At 63.5% G+C, this 18671-nt stretch overlaps 2 protein-coding genes across 2 annotated transcripts; both read left to right on the top strand.

The window, feature by feature from the left end:
- Positions 1 to 630: 630 nt before the first annotated feature.
- Positions 631 to 14503, top strand: KIAA0100 (KIAA0100 ortholog). The gene is made up of 39 exons (XM_039562832.1): positions 631 to 725; positions 1441 to 1570; positions 1839 to 1885; positions 2165 to 2327; positions 2407 to 2525; positions 2868 to 2928; positions 3140 to 3338; positions 3497 to 3620; positions 4010 to 4134; positions 4220 to 4287; positions 4381 to 4529; positions 4766 to 4884; positions 5087 to 5250; positions 5376 to 5640; positions 5761 to 5966; positions 6122 to 7217; positions 7442 to 7633; positions 7712 to 7914; positions 7992 to 8110; positions 8185 to 8405; positions 8530 to 8720; positions 8806 to 8905; positions 8979 to 9181; positions 9502 to 9796; positions 9915 to 10072; positions 10163 to 10369; positions 10476 to 10575; positions 10771 to 10953; positions 11133 to 11254; positions 11332 to 11487; positions 11561 to 11682; positions 11965 to 12145; positions 12225 to 12311; positions 12414 to 12524; positions 12610 to 12745; positions 12958 to 13082; positions 13431 to 13532; positions 13613 to 13747; positions 13950 to 14503. Exons 1-39 carry the CDS (start codon positions 655 to 657, stop codon positions 14130 to 14132), a joined length of 6738 nt encoding a protein of 2245 aa, XP_039418766.1. The 5' UTR covers positions 631 to 654; the 3' UTR covers positions 14133 to 14503.
- On the top strand, positions 14244 to 18591 carry RSKR (ribosomal protein S6 kinase related). The gene is made up of 13 exons (XM_039563168.1): positions 14244 to 14270; positions 15014 to 15119; positions 15207 to 15415; positions 16098 to 16181; positions 16269 to 16337; positions 16509 to 16578; positions 17156 to 17263; positions 17396 to 17436; positions 17533 to 17560; positions 17665 to 17754; positions 17828 to 17916; positions 17986 to 18096; positions 18187 to 18591. The coding sequence occupies exons 1-13, from the start codon at positions 14244 to 14246 to the stop codon at positions 18406 to 18408; spliced, it is 1254 nt and encodes a 417-aa protein (XP_039419102.1). The 3' UTR covers positions 18409 to 18591.
- Positions 18592 to 18671: the final 80 nt, after the last annotated feature.

Raw genomic sequence — 18671 nt, 5'->3', positions numbered from 1 at the left:
CCCTGTGGTGTGGCTGTTTGTGCAGGGCATGCAGGGGACATCTGGCACTGGGGGCCAGACCTGGTGTCATCTGCCCTTGCCCCGTCTTGGTGCTGCCCCTGGTGTCACCCACTTGTCCCATCCATTGCCAGACCCGGTATCAACCCCCTGTCTGAACCCGGAGCTGCACTGGTGTCCCCCCCTGCTCCTCACTCCATTTCAGTGCCGGACCTGCTGTCACCCACATCACCCCAGAGTCCGGAGTCACTCATCTCCCCACCCCGTGCCGCCCCGTTGTCATCCTTCTCCCCATCCCGCTGCCGGACCCGGTGTCACCCCCTCGTTCTATCGCAGTGCCGCCCCGGTGTCACCCCTGTACCCATCCCCGTGTTCCCCCCGTCTCCACCCCGGTGCCGCCCTGGAGTCAGCCCTGTCCCCGTGCGGTGTCCGCGCTGTCCCGTTCCGGTGCGGCCCCGGCGGGGCGCTGCGGCCGCCGCTGTCCCCGGCAAGGCCCCGCCCCGTCCCGCCCCTCCCAGCGGCCACTCGGGGTGCGCGGGCGGCCCCACGGGCGGCGGCGGCGGGGCCGGGGCCGGGGCCGGGGCCGGGGCAGGGGCGGGCGGGCGGGAGGGAGGGGGTCTCACCGGGGCCGGGGGCCGCACCGGGGCCGTGCCCGCCATGCCGCCGCCGCTGCCCGCCGCTCTCCTCGGCCTCGTCCTCGTCGCGCTGCTCGCCGGGCTGCTGGCGCGGTCAGGGCCCGCCGGGCGGGTCTGGGGGCGTGGGGGACCCCGCGGGGGCTCGGGGGGGTGTGGCAGGGGTGGGGAGGGGGCACGGCCGTGGCAGTGGGGGGACAGTGGGTTGGGAGGGGGTGGCAGCGCGGCGGGTGGGGCTCTGCTGGGGTGGGAGGAGCTCGCCGGGGTCAAGGGGAGGCCCGAGGGGCTGGCAGTGGGGGGTGCGGGGGTTTGGGGGGCCCACGGGAGTTTTGGGGGTGAGGTGAGGCTGGTTGGGGTAGTGTCAGGAGTGGAGGGGGCCCGCGGGGTTGAGGGTGAGGTGTTGGGGGGCTGGGAGGAGGGGAGCAGAGGGTAAGGGGGTCAAAGAGGGCTTGGGGAGGGGTGTCAGGGATCTGGGGAGCTCGCAGAGCTGGGGGAGAGTTGTAGGGGGGAGCCTGCAGGGGATTGGGAGGTTGTAGAGCTGGGTGTCAGAGGCTTGGAGGCTTAAAGAAGTTCAGGGGAGCCCGCAGGGGTGGGCATGGGGTGTCAGAGGGGTGTGGAGGTCAAATGGAGCTCTCAGGGCTTGGGAGGGGGGGTCAGGGATTGTTGGGGGTGGTCTTGCAGGGTCTCTTCCCCAGTCTGGGAGCTTCTGTCCAGCTGCAGGTGCTGGAGCTGGTGCTCAGAGGGCAAAGAGCATCCCTGGTCCCCAGCTGCAGCTGGGAGACTGACCCTGGCCTTCCCCCTGTCCCCACAGATGGCTGGCATGTCGCCTGGCCGTCACCTGGTGCCGGCAAAAGCTTCATGCAGAGCTGAAGATCGGCTCCTTTGGCTTCTTCTGGGCCCAGAACATCAGCCTCAAGTTCCAGCAGGAGCAGCAGACTGTGGTGGGTACCTGGGCGAGGGGTGGTCACTGGCAGACAGGTAGGGAAGGTGGTTCCAGTCACTTCCAGTCTGGCAGCAAATCCATGGAGCCGCTCTTCTACTGAGCATCCCCATGGCTGGTGCCAGGCCCTTCCTCCCATGGCCAGACTTGGGGGTTTGGCTGCTCCTTGCATGATCCCAGGCCTTGGGGGTGGAGTGGGAATGTTGAGATGAGCATGACAAGGCAGAGCCAAGTTTTTTCTTCTCTGACCTACCTGTATGTCCTTACAGGAGATCGACAACGTCTGGATCTCCAGCAAACTGAGCCGGGAGCTGCCGTATGTACCCTGACCCCAGCTCCCTGCCTGCTCCCTTTGGGGGTCTGTCTCACCCCTGGCCCTGCTGGCTGTGTCCTGCTGCCTTTACACCTTTCTGCCATCCTTATTTCCATGTGGTCAGCTCTGTGAGGGAGTGACCCACGCTTGGAGGTTGCAGTGTCTTGTGGGTGCCCTTGTGGCGATCCTGCACATCCCTGGGGTGGGGGAAATCCCTGGTGATGGGGACAGGTGTGCCAAGTGCAAGCTCTTGTCAGAGCTGCCTGTGTGGTTGATCCCCAGGCGCTACTTCGAGCTGTGTTTTGGCGAGGTGCGAATCCGCACGGATCTCCAGAAAGGCCCTGGGTTCCAGCCATCCGTCCCGGAGACTCCCAGAGAAGCTGATGGAAGTGAAAGCAGAACAGACCTGACCCTTAAACCCTCCCTGCTGAGGCTCCTTAGCCAGGTGAGGCACTGGCTCGGTGAGAGGCCGCTGTGGGCTGTGCTGCTGTCGGATATCCCTCACAGCAGCACCTTCCTCCCAGCTCTTTTCCATCCATATGGATTCCATCAACATCATGGTTCTGCACGTGGCCACCTCAGAGTCTCTCTGGCACATCCAGGCCAGCCAGACACGTCTCCTCCTGAATGGCAATGGGAAGAGGTAATGCTGTGCTCGTACCCAACTCTGCTTCCAGGGCAGGGAGCTCCTCTGACCCCAGCCTGGTGTCTCTCGTCTCTGTGTCCTGCTCAGCAGCATCCTTTGTCACCTGTGATGTGACACATTAACCTCCTCTGAGGCTGGCCTGGTTCCTTTTCCTGTCACAGGAAGCTTGGGTTGTGCGTTCTCCAAATAATGTAGTGTGCCTGGAGTTAGGGCATGCTCTGCTTTTGTGAGCACTTGGAGCAGGGACTTGGGGTCCCTGTGTCCCACAGGAAAGAGGGCAGGGACTTGTTTTGGCAGCAGCAAGACCCACATCCTCCTTCTGTTCTCTGCTCTCCCCAGCCTGACGTGCGAGGTGAGCCTGACAAAGGTGAACAGCAAAGTCCTCCGGAGCAGCGAGCTGGTGAGTGCTGGGGGAGGGAGAAATTCCACACTTGGAGCCTGGGCACTGGCTCTGTGGAACACTGAGGACCTGTTCCAGGGTGTCCCTGATGGACAGGCTGATGCTGCCAGGTGCTGGGCACTGTGCTGTACCCAGCTCTCCACCTGCAGCAGCCACTGGGAGGGCACTGTGTGACTCCCTGTGTGCTCCTTGCCGTGTCCCCTGTGCACAGGATGACACGTGCCTGGCAGAGCTGGCCCTGGCGCTCTCCCTCTCCCTGGAGATCAGCAGCAAGCGGCGGCTGGTGGGCATCTGGCTCTGCGTCCGGACACTGCAGGCAGAGCTGCACGAGGGGCTATTCTGCAGCCCCCTGCTGCACCACATCACTGCTGGGGCCCAGCACAGCAGCATGGGGGAAGAGCCCAGCACAGGTCAGGATGGGCAGGGGCAAGCTCTGGGCAGGGCAGGGGCTGGTGGCCCCCATAGCTGCACTGGAGGCAGAGGGATTTGGCTGTGCGATCCCTCCCTGCCGCTCCAGGGTGTGGGGTTTGGGCAAGTCCTTCCCGTGACTCTCTCTGTCCTTCTCCAGGCCCAGGGGAGCCCTCGAAGTCCCTGTCTGTGCTGAGCAGGGACACACTGAAGCTCATCCCCAGGAGGGTGGAGATGAAGCTGGAGAACACTAGCATGGTGCTGTCCATGAACAGCCAGAAGAGGTAAAGGAGGCAGGTGGAGGGGGAGGCTGTCCGAGTCCAAATTAACGCTGGGGACATGGACCTGGGGACAAGTGTGCCATTCTTTGCTCATCCTTTAGCTCTGACAGACTGCAGAGAGCAAGTCCTAGAGCCCACTCCAGTGGGAAGGACTGATCTTGGCCTGGGGCTGGGCTCTTGGGGAGGCAGGAAGGCACGTGAGCTGGTTCTCCAGTAGGACAGCTGAGAGGATCCTCAGGCGATGGGATGAGAGCACTGGGCTGGGCTGCAGCTGGGCACTGGCTGCTGTGTTTGTCCATGCCAGCGTGCTGGTCAGCTGGTGATGAGAGACAGGGAGATGGAGGATGTGACAGTGCAGTTCCCTCCTGGCAGTGACTCTGTGTGTCTTCCAGGCACCTCACCTGGAGCCTGAAGCTGCTGCAGTTTCTGTATCAGCGTGAAGAGGAGCAAATCCCGCTGCGCAACTTCACGCCCACCTCAGACCTGGACCAAATGAGTGTAGACCTCCAGCTGGAGGGCAAGTAGCCAGGAGGGCACCCATGGGACAGGGCTGCCATCACTGCCCTCTGCCACCCCTCATTTGTGCTCCTCTGTCCCCCCAGATGGTCTTCTCCTGTCCCAGAGCCGCCAGCGCATCGTGTGCCTCAACTCCCTGAAGACCAGCGTGCAGGTGAGCTAGCGCTGGGTACACTCTGTCCCCTGAGGGTGGCTGGTTTGGCTCCTGGCATGAGTTTTTTGCCACCTGGCCCTTTCCCTGCTCTAGGTCACAGCCATTGACCTCTCGGCTGCTGTGCTGCTCAACACCTGCATCATCCACTACCGTCACCAAGAGTTTTCGCACTGGCTGGGCCTGTTGGCACAGGAATACAGGTCCCAGGTGGTGCCTGTCCCCAGCCAAAGGCACAAGGGAAGGTAAACTTGGCCTCAGTGCAGCTGCTGGTATCACAGCTTGTTTCCTCTTGCTCCCCACGCTCTGGCACGGTGCCTGGGCACTCAGCACCTTATCTGCACAGCCTGTGGGATGGAGAGGCTGGTCAGGAGGCGATTAGGGAGCCCTTGCAGAGAGGACATCCCTCTGGGCCTGCTCCCTGCCAGGCTCCGTGGCACACAGCTCCCAGTAACAGCCCATCCCTGCTTGTCCCGTGCAGGAGCTATCCCCAAATCCTAGCGCCCATCATCCTGTGTGCCTCGCTGTCCAACGTCAATGTGTCCGTGCAGCTGGGGGACACTCCACCCTTCGCCTTGGGCTTCAACTCCATCTCTGCAGGTACAGGCTGGATCAGGGAGGTGCTGGGCTCTTCTTGGGGTCTGCCAGAGAGGCACCAGGATGGGAATGGGGTGGGCCGTGTTGCCGCTGTGCTTGCCCGTGTGTGTGTGGCCACGGGCTGTGGATCCCTGCGTGGTTGTGTCTGAGGTGCCCAGGTTTGGGTGAGCCCATCCTGTGCTTCCCCCCTCCTCTGTGCCCACAGACTACCAGCACCTGCGGCCGCAGAGCGTGCACCAGCGAGCAGTGCTGGCTGTGGACCACCTGTGCTGGCGGGTGGGCAATGACTCCCACATCCAGCGTGCCCCACATCCCCCCAACATGCACGTGTGGGGAGAAGCCCTCATCCTCGACTCCTTCAACCTCCAGGTGAGGGACGAGCCAAGGGGACAAGGGGTGGATTTCAGTCTCAGACTCCATGGGGGTGGCACAGGGATGTGTGGTGGCACAGGAATGTCCTGCAGCCTGAGAGTGATTGTCCTGTTGTCCTGCAGGGCAGCTACAACCAGCCCCTCGGCATGTCCAGCGCCCAGTCAGATACACTCTTCCTGGACTGCACCATCCGGGGGTTGCAAGTGGAGTCATCTGATACCTGCACTGAGTGCCTGGCCAGGGTCCTGCCCCTGTTCTGCCCACGGCCTGGTGGGGCTGAGCCTGCCAAGCAGCCACCCTCTGTCTCCAGCGAGCCCTGGGGGCTGCTCTGGAAGGTGGATCTGAAGGTGGAAGACGTGAACCTTTTCACCCTCTCGGCCATAGTGGGTAAGTAGCATCCAAGCTGATCCCAGATGTCTGTCCTGGAATAATCCTGCAGTCAGAGGAACCTGGCATGTTGTGGTGTGCCTCCTATGTGCCTCCAGCACTGACATGCTGTCTCTCCAGGTGCTCTGGAGCTGCGGCTGGACACGCTGACCGTCCTGGGAAGTGCTGAGAGCTGCACGGTCAGCGTCCAGGGCATGGTGCTGGCCTTGGTCAAGAGCATCACTGAGAAGATGCAGCCGTGCTGCAAAGCTCCTGCCATCCCCAATCCAGTGGCCAACCTCTCCATGCTCTCTGTCACCTACCACAGCAGCATCCGCTCTCTGGAGGTTGGTTTGGCTGTCGGGCCACTGCTTTATCCTGTTGTTGGGTAGGATGGGGCAGGGGGAGGATTGGCTGGCGTGAAAGGTGCTGGGGGAGGAACAGGGCTGTGCTGTGCTTGCCCTGGCAGTGACGTGGTGCCTGCTCACTCTCTCCGGTGCAGGTGCAGTGCGGCGAGGGGCTGGTGGTGCTGTGGAGCCCACCTGACCACATGCACCTGTACCATCACACCCTGGCCACCCTGCAGTGCCACGAAGCCTTGCGGAGCGCCCTCGGCCACAGGACGCTTCCCTCCGTGCCCCCAGAGAGCCCCATGTCCCACCCAGCCACCCCTACTGAGTCACCGGGGCCCCTGCAGCCAAAAGGACCCTCTCCCAAAAGATTCCTGTCCCTGTCCCTGGAGCTGAGCTCTGCCAAGCTCACAGCCTTTGTCTCTGAGGCCAACTACATCAGCCTGGCTGCGGAACGGACCTCGGTGAGCTGGCACGGCGGTGCTCTGCACAGCTACTGCCCCGAGCTGGCCGCCGGCTTTGATGGACACAGCATCTTCAGCTTCAAGGAGGTGGAGGTGAAGCTGCTGCCGGAGCTGGAGGAGGTTGTCCGGCACCGCGACGCCTTCCCCGCCCTGCGCACCCTCCGCAACCGCGGCTGGGCCTTCTCCTTCGCCAGCGTGACCATCGAGTTCCCCTACCAGTACGACTTCTCCCGCACGCTGGACGCTGCCGTGGGCGTGCAGAAGTGGCTGAAGGGCTTGCACCGGCCCGGGCGCCCCGCCAGCACAGCCCTGCCCCCCGATTTCCTGCTCAAAGTCACCCACTTCTCCTGGGTCTTCCTGGATGATGTCTTCGAGGTCAAGTTGCGAGACAACTACGAGCTGATGAAGGATGAGAGCAAGGAGAGCGCCAAACGCCTGCAGCTGCTGGACGCCAAGGTGGCCGCACTGCGCAAGCAGCACGGGGAGCTGCTGCCTGCCCGCAAGATCGAGGAGCTCTACGCTGCTCTGGAGAAGAAGAACATCGAGATCTACATCCAGCGCTCGCGGCGCCTCTACGCCAACACGCCCATGCGGAGAGCCCTCCTCACCTGGACGCTGGCCCACCTGGAGCTGGTGGCCATGGCTGATGAGTCCTTCCACGGCACGGAGCGTGTGTTGGAGCAGATGAGGGACCTGGATGACGTCAGCCCGTTTCCCCCTGAGGGTTTGGAGATGGTCACGCAGTGGTGCCGCATGATGAAGGGCAGAGTTGGCAGCTTCTTTGGTGAGTTGCTTCGTGGGAGGGTGCCCTTGGAGGACAGCATGATGGCTGCGTGGCCTGGGCTGGCACCACGTGGTGTGTAACCAAGCAGGGAAAACAATTTTTGGAGGTTCAAGGGAGGGGGAAGGAAGCAGAGATGTGACAGGACGTTGGCTCCTACTGTGGCCGGAGTGGGGGACTGCCTGTCTCTTTGCTGCCCCATCCCTCAGCCCTTCCTCCGCCCGCAGTGCGGATCCGTGACTACCCCCGGTACCTGTTTGAGATCCGGAACTGGCAGCTGTCCGGCCGGCTGATCGGAGCCGAGCAGTGCGGCCAGGCCTGCTCCCGGCGTCGCCAGGTCCTGAAGCTGGGGCTGCCCTGGGGGGATGCCACAGTGGAGAGGAACATGCCACCCTTGAAGTTCTACCACGACTTTCACTGTAAGAGCTGGAGGAATGGGGGGCTCTGTGGTGGCGTAGGGACAGGGCAAATGGCCGAGCCAACCTCTGTGTCCCCAGCTGTGATCTCCCAGTACACCATTGTGTGGGGGCCCTGCTGGGACCCAGCCTGGACCCTGATCGGCCAGTGCGTGGATCTCCTCACCAAGCCCTCAGAGGACCCCAGTGCCCCATTGCCCTGGTGGGACAAGAGCCGCCTTCTCTTCCACGGAGACTGGCACATGGACATTGAACAGGCCAACCTGCACCAGCTGGCCACCGAGGTGGGTGCCACTGGACTGGGGAACAGCGTGGTGTGGGGTCAGCTCACACCGGTCTCTCCTCACGCCTGTCCTTGCAGGACCCCTACAACACCACGGAGAACATGCACTGGGAGTGGAGCCAGCTCTCCTTCCACTGGAAGCCTGGGCAGTTTGTCTTCAAGGGCAACCTGGATATCAACGTCCGGACAGCCTCCAAGTGAGTGTGGGGCCGCAAGCACAGGGGGCCCCCACTGGTGCTGCGGGGTGACTGGGGTCTCTTTCTGCATTCAGATATGACGACTGCTGCTTCCTGCACCTGCCTGACCTGTGCATGACACTGGACCTGCAGTGGCTGTGCCATGGGAACCCCCACGACCACCATGGTGTGGTGCTGCGCTCCCCCGAGTTCCTGCCTGAGGTGCCAGTGGGGCAGCAGTACGACTCCTACCGTGCCTTCCGCTCCGAGAACCTCAACCTCTCCATCCGCATGGACCTGACACAGCCCAGTAAAGGTGGCTGACAGCATCCTGGGGATCCCCTGGGAACAAGGGGGATGGGGCAGAGCATGCTGGTTGTGGGTTAGGTGCTGCCGTGTCCCAGCCCCATGGTGCTGGCTGATGGTGGGTATATTCTCAGAGCACTCCCAGCCCCGGATCCTGCTCTACAGCAGCACCCTCCGCTGGATGCAGAATTTTTGGGCCACGTGGACCAGCGTGACAAGGCCCATCTGCCGTGGGAAGCTCTTCAACAACATGAAACCCAGCAAGAAGAAGCTGGGGCAGCATTACAAGCAGTTGTCCTATACTGCGCTCTTCCCCCGGCTGCAGGTAATTCCCAGGGCTGGGAATCCAGTGTTTCTTCCCTGCTCTGCCTGTGCTGGACTCCCAGCTGCTGCTCTCTGCTCCCTCTCAGGTGCATTACTGGGCCTCCTTTGCCCAGCAGCGGGGGATCCAGGTGGAATGCTGCCAGGGACACATCTTCACGCGGGGCACGCAGCGGCTCATCCCGCAAGGTGAGTGGGAATCCTGCCAGCAGCACTTGCAGGTACAGCAGGGCCCTGGCTGAGCCTTGTCGCTGTCCCCCAGCTGGCACAGTGATGCGACGGCTCATTTCGGAGTGGAGCATCACGCAGATGGTGAGTGACCTGAGCCAGGTCACCGTGCACCTCATGGCCTCCACTTGTGACGAGAACGCTGACCACCAGCTTGACACCCTGGTGAAGAAAACCCACCTGCTGAGCCTGTCCTCCCTCACCTACCAGCGGCACAGCAACCGCACGGCTGAGGAGGTACCGCTGCAAACAGGGCACGGCAGCCTGTGCTGGCCTGGTGGCATCTCCAGGACGAGGGGTGTTGGTTGTTGGGTGCATTGGGGAAGGGATTTGGCTGGGGAAGAGACAGAACTTCAGGGCCTCCAAGCTACCAAGCACCTGACTTTGTCCCATCCCTGGCATGGGCCCATGCTGGGGTCTCTGGGGTGGTCCCCTGGGCTTCAGTCCCCACACTCTGCCTGCAGGGCCTGGCAGGGCTACCAGCCCTAGTGCATGAGGCCACTGGGCAGGGCTGGGGATGGCTTTGCTGTGCTGAGGCTCTGACCCTCTGTGCCCAGGAGCTGCCCCTGCGTGATGGGGACGATGGTTTCCACACACACCAGCTGCACTTGGTGGACCTGCGGGCGTCCTGGACCACCACGAACCGGGACATCGCCTTCGGCCTCTACGATGGCTACAAGAAAGCAGCTGTGCTCAAGCGTAACCTGTCCACCGAGGCCCTGAAGGGGCTGAAGATTGATACACAGCTGCAGGCCAAGAAGTTGAAGCGTGGCCCTCTCTCTGCTCACTCCATCCCTGCCAGAGTGACCGCTCCCATCACCAGTGGCCGTCCCGAGAGAGCCTCCTCAGGGGGTGAGCATGGCAGGGAGGGGAGCAAGGGGAAAGTACAGCACAAAGCCATGCCTGCCTTCACCCTGTACGTTTGAGTCATCCCCCCACAGCTTTGCACTGACCCTTTCTCCTTCCCCAGGGGCCTACATGCTGCAGAAGCTCATTGAGGAAACGGACAAGTTTGTGGTTTTCACAGAGGAGGAGTCAGGGGCCAGCGAGCAGCTCTGCGGCATCGCCGCCTGCCAGACCGACGACATCTACAACCGCAACTGCCTCATCGAGCTGGTGAACTGCCAGGTACCTGCCTGTCCCCACGGCCTGGCTGTGACAGGGGCTGTGCCTGCCCCAGAAAGGTCCATCAGACCCCTGGGGTCTCTCCCTCTACAGATGGTTCTGCGTGGTGCAGAGACGGAGGGTTGTGTGATCGTGTCTGCCGCGAAGGCACAGCTGCTGCAGTGCCAGCACCACCCCGCCTGGTACGGGGACACTCTGAAGCAGAAGACATCCTGGACATGCTTGCTGGATGGCATGCAGTACTTTGCCACGACAGAGAGCAGTCCCTCTGAGGGGGAGCATGGCCAGCTCTGGCTGGAGGTGAGTGTGTGGTGGGTGAGCTGCATGGGGGACAGGCAGTGCTGACAGTGCCCTGGCCAAGGCAGGGAGAATGGGGACAGCCAGCTGTGCCTCCTTGCCTCCCCAGGTGAAAAATATTGAGGAGCATCGGCAGAGGAGCCTGGACTCGGTGCAGGAGCTGATGGAGAGCGGGCAGGCAGTGGGGGGCATGGTCAGCACCACCACAGGTACTGCCCACAGCCCTGGCTGCTGTGCCTACCCCAGTGCCACTTGGATGTGACCCCAAGGCTGGTAGAGCTGAGAGCACCTGGCCTGGCCCTGCGTGGCTGCAGGAGGTGGCTGATGCTCCAAGCCTTGCACTGTGCAGTCCCCAGCGTGCCAGGATGTGGCACTCTGACTATGGTCCCTCTGCCTGTCCCCAGACTGGAATCAGCCCTCGGAAGCCCAGCAGACCCAGCAGGTGCAGAGGATCATCTCTCGCTGCAGCTGCCGCATGTACTACATCAGCTACAGCCATGACATCGACCCTGAGCTGGCCACGCAGATAAAGCCCCCTGAGACCCCTGCCAACCAGGAGAAAGAGGATCTGCTGAAGAAGCAGGAGGGTGGGTGCATGCAGGCAGTGTGCCTTGGTGGGTAGAGCTCTGGGCTGACCCACGGGTGGAGGCTAACTCCAGGGGTGGTCTCTTTTGGCCCTGCTGAGGTCAGAGGGCTGCATGCAGGAGGAGTCCCCAGCACATTTCTGGCCATGCTGAGGCCCCACTTGCCCTTTGTGTCCCTGCAGGAGCTGTGGACACCTTCACCCTGATCCACCACGACCTGGAGATCTCCACCAACCCCGCACAGTATGCCATGATCCTCGACATAGTCAACAACCTGCTGCTGCACGTGGAGCCCAAACGCAAGGTACCCACGGGGCTCCAGGTGTCTGTGCCACTCAGTGCAACCAGGCTGTCCTAACCTTGCCCTATCCCTGTGTCCAGGAGCACAGTGAGAAGAAGCAGCGGGTGCGTTTCCAGCTGGAAATCTCCAGCAACCCTGAGGAGCAGCGCAGCAGTATCCTACACCTGCAAGAGGCTGTAAGGCAGCACGTGGCCCAGATCCGGCAGCTGGAGAAGCAGATGTACTCCAACATGAAGGTGAGCCCACATCCCTGGTTCCATGGGATCCCCACTCCAGGGCAGAGGGTGCTGAGGGTTGTCTGTCCTTCAGTCCTTGAAGGATGACAGCAAAAACGAGATCCTGCTCGACCTGAACCATCGGCTGCAGCAGCAGCTGAGCCAGGAGAAAGCTGACCTGCAGCTGGAGAGCGAGGAGCTGAACATACTGATCAGGTAGGACAAGGGGGAATGGCTTTAAACTGAGGGTGGGTTTGGATTGGATATTAGGAAGAAATTTTTCCTGGTGAGGTCCTGCCACAGGTTGCCCAGAGAAGCTGTGGCTGCCCCATGCCTGGAAGTGTTCCAGGACAGGCTGGACAGGGCTTGGAGCAACCTGGGACAGTGGGAGGTGTCCAACCCAAACCGTTCTATGATTCTATGATCTCAGCCTTCCGCAGCATTGTGTCCCCCTTACCCCAGGGCTCCCACATCCCAGCTCCTTCCTCTGTGCTGCAGGTGCTTCAAAGACTTCCAGCTGCAGCGAGCCAACAAGATGGAGCTGCGAAAGCAGCCGGAGGACGTGAGCGTGGCACGGAGGACCGAGTTCTACTTTGCCCAGGCACGCTGGCGCCTGACGGAGGAGGATGGGCAGCTGGGCATCGCCGAGCTGGAGCTCCAGCGCTTCCTCTACAGCAAGGTGTGGAGTTGGACAGTGCCACCCACAGCCCCTGAGCTGGGGACAGGGACTTTGGGAGCTGATGGCTTTGTCTGCGCAGGTCAACAAGTCCGATGACACGGCCGAGCATCTGCTGGAACTGGGCTGGGTGACCATGAACAACCTCCTGCCCAATGCTGTGTACAAGGCAAGTGGCAGCTGGGGGAGCAGCCCTGCATCCTGGGGACCCATGGGTGGCCTGGGTAGAGTGGCCTGTCCTCACCCCAGCCACCCATCCTCTTCCCTGCAGGTGGTGCTGCGTCCCCAGAGCTCCTGCCAGTCCGGCCGGCAGCTGGCACTGAGGATTTTCAGCAAGGTCCGGCCGCCCGTGGGAGGCATCTCCATCAAGGAGCATTTTGAGGTGCCAGGGCTGGGCCAGGAGGTGCCAGGGTCTCCGTGGGGCACAGGCAGTGTGTGCCTGGCTCTGACATGTCTCCTTCCCACAGGTGAATGTGGTGCCTCTCACCATCCAGCTCACCCACCAGTTCTTCCACAGAATGATGGGTTTCTTCTTCCCTGGCCGTAATGTGGAGGAGGAGGAGGTGGGGGATGAGGAAGATAAGTCCAAGCTGGTGACAACAGGTGAGAGGCTCGTGATCACCCTCCCCTCTGGATGTCCTTGAACAGCTCTAGCTGTGTGTCCAGGATATGTTTGTGGGCAGCTGCTGTCCAGCCATGAGTTGAGGAACAGGGATTTGTGGTCTCCCCTGTGGACAGGGAGATGGTTGGAGGGTCTGGGTCATGGCTAACCCCTGGCTGGACACCACCACCACCTCCCACCCTGTTTGCCCCAGGGATCCCCGTGGTGAAGCCACGGCAGCTGATCGTGGCCGATGACTCACTGGGCCCAGGGAAGGGAGTTGCTCAGGGACTGAACCGGACATCAGGGGTCAGAAGATCGTTCCGAAAAGCACCTGAGGTACCTCCTGCTGCCGTGAGGGGGGAATCTGCGACAGCCCTGCCGTGGTGCCAGTCTGTTTTCCCCTGACTGCAGGGCTGCATAGCCATGTCCTCCCACACTTCCCTCCCACACTTGTCTGTTTTCTCCTGCTCCCTCCCACCATGAGGATTTGCATCCTTTACAACCAGGCGCCTGCACGCTTGATGTGATCCCTGTATCTCATTTTTCTAACACCCTGCCAGAGCAGCTCTCACCTCTCCCTGGTGAAGCAATGCCATGGCCTAATGCCCGCCTGTCCCTTCCCTGCTGGTCCTGGCTGTGTCCCCCCTCCTTCCCTTCTGCTCATGGCTTCTGCTCTGTCCCCAGCATCCCGTGGATGACATCGACAAGATGAAGGAGCGTGCAGCCATGAACAACTCCTTCATCTACATCAAGATCCCGCAGGTGCCGCTCTGTGTCAGCTACAAGGTGTGGGATCAGTGGGATGGAGTGTGCCTGGGGGTGGCTTGGGGCATCGTCCCACACTGCCTGACACCTCTGTCACACAGGGGGAGAAGAACAGCGTGGACTGGGGCGACCTGAACCTGGTGCTGCCATGCCTGGAGTACCACAACAACACATGGACATGGCTGGACTTTGCCATGGCGGTGAAGAGGGACAGCCGCAAAGCCTTGGTGGCACAGGTACGTGGGACCACATCCCTCTTCCCGCTCTGGAGGCTGCCAGAGCTGCTCTGCCCAGGATGGCGATGGTAACCCCAGGGTGGGTGTCACATTCCCCAGAGCGGGAAGCATCTGCACTGGCTCAGCAGCTTAGGCTGTCACCCATGCCAAGGGCCCGGGATGTGGCCATGATGGGTGCTGAGCCCCCTGACTCCCGGGACAGGTGATAAAGGAGAAGCTGCGCCTGAAGCCGGCGGCGGGAGCAGAGGCCCGGGGGAAGCTGGAGAACAAATCTGACGGGACCATCCAGCAGCAGGAGGAGGACGAGAAGGCTCGACTGCTCATCGGGCTGAGTGTGGGCGAGAAGAACCCCAGCAAGAAGTCGATCTTTGGCAGGCGCAAATGATGGCAGCACCCGGCAGGCCGGGAAGGGATTTGGGGTGCCCCGTGCTCCCCCCTTGGGGGGGCACCCTGAAGGTGGAGAGGGGGCTGTCCTGCCCGAGGAGGGCTGAGCCACATGCAGGCCCTCGGCAGCCCCGTCGCTGTGGGGCAGGGGTGGAGCAGCAGCACGGGGATGTGGGGCACAGGGTGCTCCGGGACCGCTTTGTGGGGTGCAGAACCCTTGTGCCAAGGGTTCCTCCTGTGAGCTTGCCCCACTCCCTGCTGTGCGGGTGCTGGGCCCAGCCTCTGGGCCTGGTGAAGCAGCAGGATCGCTCCAGGCTGGGAAAAAGGGGAACAGGAGAGAGTTTAAATAAAGAGTTTTTAATTTGGAACAGGCTCAGGCCAGTGGCTTGTTTCTTGCCTCACCCTGCAGTGCTCAGCACCATGCCCCACCTCAGCCCGGCAGCACCACATCACGGGGTCTTCACCTCTGGGCTTATCCAGGAATTGTTCAGGGACCCCGTTTTGGGACTCAGGGCACCCCTGCATTGCCCTGGGCTCAGCTGTCCACTTACCTTTTTAAGGTCTCCTCCGTGAGCCCAGGGCCGTGCCGGGGCTCAGCAGGGACTGCAGGCACCGCCTCAGGGCTGCAGCTCGTGGGGTGCAAAGAGAGGAGGAAAGGTTGAAGGGGGAATCGCAGAGTGTGTAGGGAGGGGATCCTGGAGAGGGGCTGGGATCAGTCCCGGGGGTGGGATGAGTAACCCCCGAATGTGTAGTGGGGGTCCCGGGTGGGGGGGATCGGTCACGGGTGGGTGTCGAGGTGCTAGGGGCAGCCCCGCCGCCGAGCCCCGGGGCGGGGGGTGGTCGCGGCGGGCGGGGCGGGGCGGGGCGGCGGGGTTATGTAAGGCGGCGATTACCGGGGACCGGGCCCGGGGCGCGGCCGGGCGGCGCCGCGATGGGAGCGACGAGCAGCGGCCCCGACCCGGCCCCGGCTCCGGTGCGGCCCCCCCAGGTGCGTTTGGCGGCATCAGCCCCGGGGATCCCCCTGGGCATCCCCCGCCCAGGGGTCCCCTCGCTGACGCTGTCCCCGGTTCCGCAGGGCCGCGCCGTGGGGTCGTGGGTGCGGGCGCTGTTGAGCCGAGCAGGGTCGGTGCCGGTATCGGTACCGGTGCCGGTACCGGGGCTCGCCTTGGCTCCGCGGGCCCCGCCGAGGAGCCGCCGCTGCCCGGGTGGCCGCTGCCGCAGCTCGTCTCGTTGTTCCTGCCGGAGTTCCCCGTCCGCCCCTCCGCCCGCCAGCAGCAGCTCAAGGTGCCGTCCCGCGGCCCCCACCCTCCGAACGGGGTCCCGGTGCATCCGAACGGGGTCCCCGACCGTCCTCCCGGGGCGTCCGCGCATCCCGCCCCGGCAGCCCCGGGCGCCCTAACGGGTCCCCTCGCACCCTGTACCGGTGTCCCTGCTCGTCCTACCGCCGTTCCTGCACGTTCCTACCGGGGTCCCCCAGCGCTCTGAGCATCCTCCCGCGCCGTCCGTGCATCCCGTGCCGCCATCCCGGCATCGCCGACTGCCTTACCGAGCTCTCCTCGCACGCTCTGCCGGGTCCCTGCGTATCCTACCGGCGTCCCCGGCCGTTCCACCGGGTCCCCTTCTATCCCCGCCGGATCCCCGTGTCGGGTCTCGGTGTGTTCTGCCGGGGTTCCTCTGCACCACACCGGAGCTTGCTGTCCCACCGAGGTCCCGCGTGTACCCCCGGGGGTCCTGTGCATTCTGTCAACACCCACCGCTGCCGTGCTGGGGTCCCTATCGTGTCCCTGTCCCCCGTGTCCCTGTGCCCCATACCGGGTCCCCATGTACCCTGCTGGGGTCTCTATCGGGTCCTCCAGGTCCCCATGTTCTCTGGGCCCCTCACGTTACTCCAACGTGAACAGGACCCCCCACCTGAGCACCCCAAATCCATCTCCGTGGAGAGCTCAGCTCCTGTTCCTCCCCTCAGATCCTGGGTTTCGTGGCCAAAGGCTCCTTCGGGACCATCCTCAAAGTGCTGGACTGTGGGCGGGAGAAGGTCTGCGCCGTGAAGGTGGGTGCTGACCCCCGGGGCCCATGGGTGCTCCCACCTGCCCTTGTCCCCTCCCTTGACAGTGCCTCGCTCCCCCCGCCCCCCCAGGTGGTGCCTAAGGTGGAGGTGCTGCGCCGTGACACCCTCAAACAGTGCAAAGAAGAAGTCAGCATCCAGGTGAGGGGGGGCCCAGGAGGGACCCCAGCCCGTGAAGGGGTTCAGGGTGGCCATGGGGACATCAGGAAGCCGTGAGAGCTGCGGATGGAAGATGACAGAAGGGGGGTCCCCGGCCCCTCGTGACCCCCCTACCCCGGGGGCCGCTCACCCTCTGTGCTTTTGTGTCCCCAGAGACAGGTCAGGCACCCGTTTGTCCACGGGCTGGGGGACAGCTGGCAGGGCCAGCGCCACCTCTTCATCAGTGAGTGACCATCTGCCCGCGGGCTCGCCCCGGCCCCCCCTGCCCGCGCACGTGTCCCCGCCGCCCGCACACGTGTCCCCGCACACGCGCGCGCTCCCCCCGCGCCGCCGCTGCCCCGCGGGGATCCGGGCGCTGCGGCCGCCGCTCCCACCCCGCACCCTCCGCGGGGATGCGGATGGGGGACAGGGATGGACACAAGCCACGGCGGGACAGGGGCCAGTGTGGGGGTGGTAAAAGCACCCCAGTGCTGGTGCCTGGCCGGCCCTGATGGCTGTGGTCACCTCGGCCGCTGCGGCTTGTGTGTTCCCGGTGCCTGTGTGAGCCCCAAGGACCACGTCATTTTAATACCTCATGTGGCCCTGGGTGCTTGTGTGTTCCCAGTGCCCACAGGGCTCTGTTGCCGATGTCACCGTGGTACTTGCATGCTCTCATGCCACCCTACTCATGCCTGTGTCACCTTAACCTGGTGCCCATATTGCCCTGGTGTTTCCACCACCTCGATGCATGGTCCCAGTGACCCCCCCCTGCGCCCGTGCCACCCCAGCCAGTCAGTAAGGCATGTCACCTGTCCCGGCAGTGTGCACCTACTGCAGCACCGGGGACCTGCACGCGCTGTGGCGCACGGCCGGCTGCTTGGCCGAGGCCACCGTCCGCCTCTTCGCCGCCGAACTGGTGCTGGTGCTGGGTGAGTGACCCGCCATGCTGGGGACAGCCACCACTGTCCCCACCAACGGGGACCTGCAGGGACCCCAGGGGTGGCAATGGGCGCCGTGCTGGGAGGGGACGCACGGCACTGACGGCTCTGTCTTGTCCCCAGTGTACCTCCACGACCTGGGCATCATGCACAGAGATGTCAAGGTGGGTGGCAGTGGGGCTGGGCGGCTGGAGGATGGGGTGGGGGGGTCTCTGAACCCCCAGCACGGAGAGGCCACCCCAGTGCCTGTCTGATTTCAGATGGAGAACATCCTCCTGGATGAGAGAGGTAAGAGCCTGGTGGCACTGCCTTGGGGACGTGCCATTCGTGGGGACACCCTGTCCATGGGGACACCCTCTCTGCGGGTTCCCACGTGGTGTCTGGCCCCACAGGACACCTCAAGCTCACCGACTTTGGCCTCTCCCGGTACCTGCAGTGGGGCGAGCGAGCCCACACAATCTGTGGCACCCTGCAGTACATGGGTAAGGTGGGCTGTGCTGGGGGGGCTGTGGTGGAGGGCACAGACCCCCGGGTGCTCACCCACTCTCCCCACAGCCCCAGAGGTGCTGAGCGGAGGGCCCTACAGCCACGCGGCCGACTGGTGGTCCCTGGGAGTCCTGCTCTTCGCCCTGGCCAGTGGGGAGGTGAGGACCACAGGGTGGGGGAACAGGGACACCTCAGGGAGACCCTGAATTCACTGTCTGTCCCCCCAGTTCCCTGTGGCGCCAGCGGGGGACCATGTGGCCATGCTGGAACGTGTCAAACAGAGCAGCTACGAGAGCCCACCTGAGTTCAGCCCTGAGCTGGCCCGGCTGCTCGCCGAGGTAACCCTCCTGCCTGGATTTTGGGGTTCCCACTGGCCCCAGGGCCGGATGCTGAGATTTCCATTCTCACTGTCCTCTCTCTGTCCGCAGCTGCTGTGCCACAACCCCCTGTACCGCCTGCGCTACCTCCACCACTTCCAGGGCCACCCCTTCTTCCGTGGGGTGGCCTTCGACGCGGACCTGCTGCAGAAGGACCCGGTGGTGGTAGCGGTGGCCCCGCGACCTCCTGAGCAGCCCCCACCCGACCCCGCCACTTTTGCCGACTTTGACTACGACCTTGCCGCCCCCCCGGACCGGCCCTGGCCTGGCTGAGCCACCACGGCTGGGACCCTCGGCATCGCTCAGGGACATCCCCCTACCCCAGCAGCGGGTCAAACTCAGCTGGGCCGGGTCCCCCAAGGGGTTACCCGGGTACCCCCCAATCTCATCCCCGGGTACCTCACCTCTGTACCTCTCCCCGCGGGAGCAATAAACCCGAGAGCCGCGGGCACTGCTGCGGGTGCTGCCGTGACTCGTGGTGGGGAAAGCGGGACCACCGGGGCGGGGGCTGGACCCTCCTTCCTCGGGGTGGGCTT

Source organism: Corvus cornix, chromosome 19 (assembly GCF_000738735.6).
Source record: "Corvus cornix cornix isolate S_Up_H32 chromosome 19, ASM73873v5, whole genome shotgun sequence".
Taxonomy (NCBI): domain Eukaryota; kingdom Metazoa; phylum Chordata; class Aves; order Passeriformes; family Corvidae; genus Corvus; species Corvus cornix.
This window is presented reverse-complemented; position numbering and strand designations above follow the sequence as displayed.